This window comes from Lathyrus oleraceus, chromosome 7 (assembly GCF_024323335.1).
Source record: "Lathyrus oleraceus cultivar Zhongwan6 chromosome 7, CAAS_Psat_ZW6_1.0, whole genome shotgun sequence".
Taxonomy (NCBI): domain Eukaryota; kingdom Viridiplantae; phylum Streptophyta; class Magnoliopsida; order Fabales; family Fabaceae; genus Lathyrus; species Lathyrus oleraceus.
Genome location: NC_066585.1, coordinates 543386373 through 543396733, shown reverse-complemented (window position 1 = coordinate 543396733; position 10361 = coordinate 543386373). Strand labels below are relative to the sequence as shown.

Sequence of the window (10361 nt, the reverse complement as noted above, 5' to 3'; positions counted from 1 at the left end):
CACGATTCAAGGGAGGACAAGTTCTCTCTTTGCCACGTTTTCTGATGAGGGGGTTAGGGGAACCACCGTCTTACTCTTTAGCCTAGATCCAAAGAGTTTCTATATAAATCTCATTCTCAAAATAAGAGAGGGATCTCCAATTCTTCATAAATCACTCACAACCCTATATGACCAGACCCTTAACACACTCAAACACCTAAATACTTAAACAATCATAGATAAACCGGGCTTATCCCTCGTTATAATTTTTAGCAAGAACAATGAAAGCTAAAATTATGTTACTTCAAATATGAAGTATGCTCCCTAATTTGGGAGGCGAGACATCAAATTAATGGCATTCAAGGAGCGATAGATGATAAACAATTCATCAAAAATAGATTTATGGTTTTATTTTCATCTTCTAATTTATATTTTCTTTTCTTTATCTTTATTATAAGTTGATTTTTTTAATTATTTTCAATTTAACTTAATATTAGTGTTGATGAATAGTATTCACAACATCAAATTTATAATTAATAAAAATATTTGATAATTGAAATACAACTTTTAATTGACACTGCTAATAATAATTACAAGTTAATAGTGAAAAACCATTCCATTCAATTCAATATCTAGCAAATAAAATAAATTTCAAATGCATGAGACAAACTTCTAAGAGACTAATTTGCCTCAGATATGAAATTTTTTTGTTGACTTTTATTCTAAATTCTAAATAAAATACACAATCAAAGCTTGATGAAATCAACATAAAAGAAAAAGCAGTTGAATTGAACATGTGGATCATGAATGGACATGTGTTTTGTAACTTGTATGTGAAAATCGAGGAAAGAAATACAAAAAGTTTGTCTGGTATGCTATCAACCACAAAGAATAAAAGCATGTTATAAAATTTAAGAACGGCTAAGGTTAAGGACTTTCTATTGCCATTCACATGAATAAATTTGAATCTTGAATCTTCATGGTGCAAAATCACCCTCTAATTATACATTTTAATGAAGAATTATACTTCGATACGAGAGAATAATGTATTAACACGTCGATAATAATGTATTAACACGTCGATATTAGAATTATACTTAGATATCATATTAGAGAATAATACATTAACACGTGGACACCGATAATAATTTTAAAAAATTAATAAACTAAAGGTAATATATAAAACATATTTTTGTCTAACAGTTAAAACATTAAACTTTTAGAATAAAGTGATCTTTATGTTTAAACAATAAACTCTAAGTGATCATTCTTTTCAAATTGCTGCCTTCTATGTTCTTTTTTCATCATAGCAGTGCCTACTACTGCCAAAATGATTGTAGTGACTTTGTTACAACAAAGTGCTAACCATGTATATCATATAATTTATCTTTTTTAACAAATGTTTCATAAATTTTCAAAATAGATTCTCTATTATAATTGTGTATGCAATCACATATTCTGATCATCCGATCTAAATCAATAGTCAAGATTGTTGTGTCAAGTTTCTGCTGCTGCAGAGAATCTAAGTCCGATCTCGATAATTAACTTGATTAGTTTTTTTTTTCTTCTTCTATTTTTCCCCCTCTTTTCTTGTAATTGTCTTTCTTGACATATAATCCAAAGTTTATCTCTACAATAATGGGAATAAACATATAAAAGCTAGGGATATCATATCTAAAGACAAACATGTCCCTACCACTATCCAACACTTTGTGAAGAATTTTGGACAAACTTTAACTAACACCAAATGTAAACAAAAACATAAGCTAGAAAATTGTACTCTTTTGATACTCTTAAATAACATAGTGATGAAGTGAATCTCCAAAAGTACTTATCAACCTTATACATTTATTATTACATAGTGAATTAGTACAACTATTACCACACACTCTCTCAAAAAGGTGTCATGGAGAAATGCTACATTTTTTTTTCATAAGTTTTTTTTTCAGTCTCAGACGAATTATCAGAAAACCTTAAATTCGATATTTTTAGCACATAATTTGAGTCTTAGTAATTCATCAGAATTAAAGAAAATCTTAAATGCGATATTTTTTGTAGCGCATAACCTAAGATGAACCAACGGAACAAAGCTCGATTGAGCAACCAGAATCAAGCAACTCTTGAATCATTTGTTCAATATGATCATCTTCAAGAACAGGTTGAAATTGCTGATGAGAAACTTCAACATGATGACTTTCAAAACCAACAAAACTATTCCCTTCATCAAGCCATCTAATTAAACCACTTTCACCACTTGTTCCACCACCAATGTCATCATTACCATAAATAAAACTGCTATTATTACTATTAATAGAACAAGAACTGAAGCTTTGTGTTGAAACATGTTGTTGTGTCTCTTTTTGAGGTTGTTTGGACATTTGAAGAGAAAGAGAAGCCATGTGACATTTATTTAACTTTGCAGTTAAAGTTGGTGAAAGAAGCTTAGATGAAGAAGATTGTGGTCCATTTGGATTGTATGGGAAATTTGTACGTGCTTTTGGTCCACACATTAATCTTGCTGCTTCATCATAAGCTCTTGCTGCATCTTCTGCTGTTTCAAATGTTCCTAACCATATTCTTGTTTTCCTATAATAATTCATAAAAAACACAAATTAATTTTAATAATAAACACCCTTTGTACTAATCATATGATCAACTCAAGTTGATATATAATATTTTTTTTGTAATTAAAATTTGATATAAAATATTTAAAAATAATATAGATCAGATACATAGATATGAATCAAAACGAATATAAAGACGAAGAGAATTACAGTAAAGGATGACGAATTTCGGAGACCCAAGAACCCCAATGCCTTTGTCTAACACCTCGATAACGTTGTTGAGGTCTTGCCATGATGATGAAAACTTGTGTGTGAAGTGTTTTTTTTTTTTAGAATTATAGAAAGAAAGAAATGTGACTTAAGTGAAGTGAAGTGAAGGTGAAGCAGCTTTGTGCATATATTTATATAATGTTCTTTTTGCAGTATTGTTGTCCTTTGTTGATTTATGAATTAAATAATAATGGGCCACACTATTGTTGAGTTTTTCATTTCACCCCTTTATTGCAAGGTAAAGTTCTTGGATCTATCTATTGTATTGATCACTTTACTTAGAAAATGAAGGTTAAAAATGAAGAGAAAATAAATGATATAAAGTTAATTATAAATGTTATTGAAATATTGATCTCTACTTAGTTTAGAAGGGTCAAATTTAAGGTGTATAATACTTTTTTACTTTTTAATCTATACTTAGGTGATGCTTATAATTTCCTTGGGGTTAGGAAAAAATCATGTTGCTCTGCAATTGGCATGTGTGAGGCTTACAATGCCTTGAGGGAGTAAGAGAAATTTAACCAGACGGCTATGACACTAACATTCACAATTCAATGATTGTATTCATGTCTAAAAACTAGTAAGAATTCAATAAACTAAAATTAAGGTAAAAGAAAAAAATTATTTTATTACGAATACAGTGTTTTAAGTACGGACACGGTTTGTCCGTTTGACCGCATTTTTTTAGAGTGGGCCAAAGTTTTCAATTCATCCTCTAATAAATTGATTTTGCTTCATTACGTTGAAAATATATAAAGTGTGAGTAGTATGGATAATAGTCTTATATTGGTTGGAAATATGGAGACTTAAGTATTTATAAGTGAGAGAATTCCCCTACCTATAACCTTAAGATTTTAGGTGAATATATAGTATGTCTCTCAGAAAGATATTGGTATAAGAGAAAAAATCTCACAATGTTCAATGCTCCCTAGTATGGTGAATAAGAAATGTTATGTGCAATACAAAAGTCGGTGGAAATAAGCTTTCACTTGAGAGAGAATTCTCTAAACTCACATGGGAGAGTTGAAAATCACCCAACACATTCAAATTTCTAAAATTTGTATGGACGCTCGCATTAATATAAAATTTTAATTTTTAAAGATGTAGTATTCACATATATGCTCTATCTTACTTTGTTTTTCAAATTTGTATAGAAGATGAATCCGCAAATTTGTCACTCTAATTTTATATATATATATATATATATATATATATATATATATATATATATATATATATATATATATATATATATATATATATATATATATATATATATATATATAATATATATATATATATATATATATATATATAATTTTATAGATAAAATTCTCAAGTAAAAAAGAGTTATAATATGTGATAAAAAATATTTTTTTTTTAAATATTTAATAGATTTATAATTTTATAGTATAATTTAAATTCGTAAGAGATTAATGTTATCTTATTTTATTAAATATGATAATAAGTTAAAATTTCAAAATCTAAATATGATAATCAACTAACATTTCAAAAAACTAATAATAAATTGGTTGAAATAATCAGCAATTTGATTTTTAACTTTCACATAATAAAAAAATTTCATCCTAAAAAATGAACTTTCATGTGATTAACATTAGTAAAACAATATAGTGTTATAATTTTAAAGAAAAAAGTAAAATTTCTTAAAAGTATCTTTAAATTGTGTGGATAATTTGAATGTATAAAATGATTATCTAAGAAATATTCATAATTCATGCGAAAATGAATGGTACATAGTAGTTATCCAAAAGCAAAAATGTAAGAGAAGGTCAAACGTAGCAGTTAGTACCCTACAAAGCCCCCAACACATTCACACGAGCAGAGTATGGGTTTTCAATTTGCATAAATCTAAATTTTCTCAAATGTGCATGACTCTCACAAAAGTAAAAGGAATGGTAAAAAGCATGGTTAGGGTCATAACATGAGCATGCATGTAAAATTTTATTATTACTTTAATTGCTATTACTAATATCTATGACATTTTCATGCTTTTGATATCATAATAGAAAAACAAGTTTTTTTTATGATACTCATTTTTCACTAAAGAGGGAGACGACATATTTTCCTCAAAAAATTTAATATGGGTCACTTCTTATATAAATTTAACATTTTATAATATAAAACTAAAAGCATTCACACTTGCATTTAACATCTCTTTTATTTTCATTTTTTGAACAAACATCTCCTTCATTTTAAAGTAAGCGTTTTGTTCGTTAAAGAAAACATATAATTTTAAAATGAATAATTTTTTTATTAATTTTCAATATATTGTTAATTTCTTTTTTAAATTATATCATTAAATTAATATTATTCATATCACTCTTAAATTAATTTTTATTATTTTTATAATGATAAGACATCAATATTTCAAAAATATAATTTAATAAAAATATTATTATTTCTTTGTTTTATTAAACTAACTCAATTGATAGTAGTGCAAAGACATCAAATAAAGGTGTGGATTCCAATATGTGAAATCTCAGTTATTCACCTTTAAAAGGTGATTTCCATCCGCTAAACAATTTTTAGAATGTTGATGCATGTGAGGGTAATTGAATAGTATATGTTTGATTGATTTGCAAATTAGAATAATGTGTTTCTTAATTAACAAATGATTCAGATTAAGGGTGTGTTCGATTCAAATGAAGGGAGACGAGATGATAGATTCAAATGAAGGGAGACGAGGTGATAGATTTTTTTTTATTATATATATGTTTTGTTCAAAAGAGGTATGAGGGAAGAGAGATATTAATTAAAAATATATTTGATTCATTAAGGGAGGGGAGATATTTTTTTAATAATTGATATGATATGATATAATTGATATGATAGTTTTTTAATAATTGATATAATATGATATAATTGATATGATATTTAAAGATGAAAAATTCATAAATAATTTTTTAACAATAAAATTTGTAATACTTAGTGATTAAAAAAGTCATAATTTATTACATAACGTTAAAAAAATAAGTACATTTAATTCGTATTATAACTCTCCGACACAAATTAAACTATGTGTTTATAACAACTTTTGAATACATAAAATCACTTATATATTTGTTAGAACAGAAATTCGAATAAATATCAGAGTAAAGAAAAACACACAAAAGTTTTGTTCACACAGTTCGGCCAAATTGCTTACGTCTGCGACTATAGAGTAGTTATAGTTCCCCTTTTATTTATTTCTTTTGAATTGCATATAGATTACAGTGTTACAACCCATATATATAATACGAAATTTTAGTTTATCTAAAACACTAATCTCTAGTTTCCCTTAACAAACAATTATCTCTACCCATAATTATATCAACAATATGAGTTATACTCTCAACAATCCATAGTTATCTTAACAACCCATAATTATCTCAATAATATGAGCCATATTCAACAATCTTCACCTTGGCGACTATCAAACCCCTATGAAGACTTCTTGCATAACGATTTGTCTTGGAAACTGAGGAGGTACACCTTCTGCTTAACACTTAGAAATATGTAATAAGTCTAAATAGTATTTGAACTTGTCATTGGTGACTGACTTGGTCAACATATCAACTACATTCTCTGAAGTGTGAACCTTCTGAAATAATATTTGTCCGGAGGCCAACAACTCATTGGTCTTGTGGAACCTCACATCAATATGCTTGATCCTAGCATGATATACCTGATTGTTCGCCAAATAGATAACACTATGAATATCACAATGCAACTGACCTCCATATTGCTCAACACCTAACTCTTTCACTAACCATGTAAGCCATAATGCTTCCTTGGCAGCTTCAACTACTACCATGTATTTTGTCTCAGTCGTAGACATAACTATTATGGATTAAACTAATGATTTCCAACATATAGCCCCCCCCCCCCCCCCCCCCCCCCCCCCGCGCAAGAGTAAAAAGTTTCTCTGTTGTAGACCTCATATCATCCAGATCACCTGCATAATCAGAATCCACATATCTCACAATTGATGGAACACATTGCTCCTTGCTGAACATGATACCATGATTTATTGTACCCTTCAAGTACCTTAGGATACACTTGACTGCTTCATTGGCTTTGACATGAACTTGCACACTTGATTAACTGCTTGTGTCAAATCAGGTCTAGTGCAAATCATAACATACATCAAACAACCAACTGCATTGGAATAAGGAATTTTAGATATATCTTCAATCTCTGAGTCTGTCTTTGGACATTGTTCTAAAGAGAGCTTAAAATGATTTTCCAATGGAGTACTCACAAGCTTTGTTTTGCTCATGTCAAATATGATCAAAACACCTTTACATCAAACTCTGAGTCCTGTGAAGTTCCATCCCAAGAATCTTCTTTGCAGCACCCAGATCCTTCATATCAAACTTCTTACCAAATTGGTCTTGAACTCATTTACATCATGCAAATGGTTGGCAGCAATCAACATATAAAGTAATAGGAAAATAAATGAGCTATCATCAAGACTCCTCACATAAACACAACAATCATAATCACACATTCTATAGCCAGTCTGAAGCATGTATGAATCAAATCGCATGCACCACTGCATTGAAGACTGCTTCAAGCGCATGTCCAATATCATTGAATCTGTCTGGCTTCTCCATATAGATTTGCTCCTCTATATTACCATGGAGGAAAACTATTTTCACATCCATTTGCTCTAAATCCATATTCCTGTTGGCTACAAGGGCTAATACTACTATGATAGAAGTATATCTAACGACCAGATTGAAAATCTCATCATAATCAATCCCCTTATGTTATGAATACCCTTTGTAACTATGCGACCCTTAAACTTTTCCTCTTCTTTTTCTATTTACTTCGATCTTTTCCTTTTACACCCACTTACAACCAATAGCTCTTTTTCCCTATGGCAGTTGAACAAGATACCATGTTGCATTCTTTTTCAAGGATTCCATTTTCTCCACCAAATCATCCATCCATTTATCTTTCTCCTGGCTATCCATAACCTCTCGAAAGGTAGAAGGGTCTCCTGAACTGGTAAGAAGAGCATATGTTGTGAAGTCTTCAAACCCGTATCTGACTTGAGGTGTAATACAAAGGGGCTCCCTATCACACACAAGTGTATAGTCTTGTACTCCACATGAATCTTGGACTCCACCTGAATCTGATTATGGTTCATTTTGTTGTTGGGCTATAATATGTCTTGGACTCACAGGTGGCTCCTCAATGTCCACTTGAATCTTGTCCTGACTGAAATTTTCTACATCAGTATCTAGCATAACTGTCACATATGAGTGTTTCAACATCGATTACTCATCAAATATAACATCTTTATTGACAACCACCTTCCTTTTAACCGGATCCCGTAACTTGTACCCCTTAACACCTTTATTGTAACCAATAAAGATGTATTATTTTGACTTGCAATCAAGCTTAGACTGATCCTCACTGGAAATATGCACATATGTTGGACACCCAAAAATCCTCAAATTACTTATATCAACGGGGTTACATGTCCACACCTCCTCTGCAACTTTGCCATTCAATGAAGCTCGTGGTGATTTTTTGACTAGATAACATGCCATATTGAGTTATGCTGCCCATGAACCTTTTGGAAGACCAACATTCAACCTAAGGCACATTGCCTTCTCTGTCAGAGTCGTGTTCATCCTCTCTACAACACCATTCTATTATGGTGTCTTCCTCATAAAAAAGTGCCTTTGGATTCCATTCTCATCACAAAAATGCATGAACTTATTGTCTGAGTATTCAGTTCCATTATCAGACCAAAAATACTTTATTTTTCTCCATGTTTGGTTCTCAACCTCCGCCTTCCATAGTTTAAACTTGGAAAAGACCTCAGATTTATATTTCATGAAATAAAACCAAACCTTTTTAGAAAAATCATTAATGAATGTCACAAAGTACTTGGAACCTCCAACGGAGGGCTCTTTTGTAGGCCCCCAAACATCATAACAAACATAGTCTAAGATGTTGGTGTAAGCCCTAGAGGCCAATACTTTTGGTACTTGTATCGAATTATTTATTAATAATAAAAGGTTTTTTCTTTATTATGTTTGTTTAATAAAGACCCTAGAATAGCTAGTCCGTTTAATGTATCAAGTATGACTTAATCATGAGATCACATTAAAAATAAGGACACTATTCTTAAAGTATCTGTAGTCGAGCTTTATTGTGAAGTCGGATAACATTAAAGCATGAAGACTATTATGTTTATAGACTGATGATCACATCTCATGGATCATGGATAAGGAGTTATCAAGTCTTAAACATAGGTATGAATATTAAGAGTAATATTTATACTGGATTGACCCGCTATGAGAATACTATATAGAATGTTATGCAAAGTGTCATAAGTTATTCTCATGGTGATAATGGTGTATACCACCCTTCGACCTGAAACCACTATGGACCCTAGATGTAGAGTCGAGTGCCTTATTGCTGATCAAATGTTGTCCGTAACTGGATGACCATAAAGATAGTTGATGGGTACTCCACGAAGCATGCTAAGGGCCATGAGTGACCTAGATGGAATTTGCCCATCCTGCGTAACAGGATAAATATCTATGGACCCAATATTGAACTGGACAAGGATGACACGGTCTATGTCTTGTGTTCAATATAGACATAAGGGCAAAAGGGTAATTATACACATAAGTATTATCACAGAAGGATTTGTCAGATCACATGACATTTTCGTGTCTTGGGTAGCAGTGATGTGTTGCTAGATACCGCTCACTGTTTATTATGTTAAATGCGTGATTTAATATAATTGCCAATGCCGCGAAAACCTACAGGGTCACACACAAAGGACAGATTGATGAGAAATAGAGTAACTAAGGAACATCGTAAGGTACGGTGCACTTAAATGAATTATAGAACATCGTAAGGTACGGTGTACTTAAGTAGAATACGAAATATGGTAAGGTACCACGCGCTTAAGTGATTTTGACATATTATGAGATATGGGCCGCATACACTTAAGTGGGATTTTTAGCTTATAGCCCACACAAGTGGTTCTATAAATAGAACCCTTGTGCAGAAGCATTAGCACTTGCAATTTCGCTTCTCTCTCTCTCTCTCTCTCTCTCTCTCTCACTCACTCAAAGCCTTCATTCGTAGCAGCTAGCACTGAGATTGAAGGAATCCGTTCGTGTGGACTGAGTAGAGGCGTTGTCATCGTTCAACGTTCATGATCGCTCCGTAGATCTGCATCAAAGGTTACAATCTCCACGAGAGGTAACGATTCTATTACTGATCATGCCCATTCGTAAGGATCATTAAAGGAGAAATTTTAAATTCCGTTGCGTTTTGGATCGCCCTTCTCCTTCATAAGATTCCATTGGTCTTGTGTTGCCTGGTCTTGAAAAGAACTCTACACTATTTCCCAAGAACACAATACTTGCATAATCCAATTGTGCAACTACAAACACCTTTCAACGAATTCCTCTTATGTAGCTGCGTCATCATACGTTCACTAAGATCACTCAATCACATGTGCCACAATTTGGTTACATAATTACTAGTTTCAATAGATGTCACATCACCCAT

The 10361-nt window shown here is 31.3% G+C and overlaps 1 protein-coding gene across 1 annotated transcript; it reads right to left on the bottom strand.

Annotated features, from left to right (window-relative positions):
• Nucleotides 1-1807: 1807 nt before the first annotated feature.
• Nucleotides 1808-2918, bottom strand: LOC127105371 (ethylene-responsive transcription factor ERF003). The gene is made up of 2 exons (XM_051042545.1): nt 2754-2918; nt 1808-2565 (listed from the first exon to the last, which is right to left on the bottom strand). The coding sequence occupies exons 1-2, from the start codon at nt 2834-2836 to the stop codon at nt 2046-2048; spliced, it is 603 nt and encodes a 200-aa protein (XP_050898502.1). The 5' UTR covers nt 2837-2918; the 3' UTR covers nt 1808-2045.
• Nucleotides 2919-10361: the final 7443 nt, after the last annotated feature.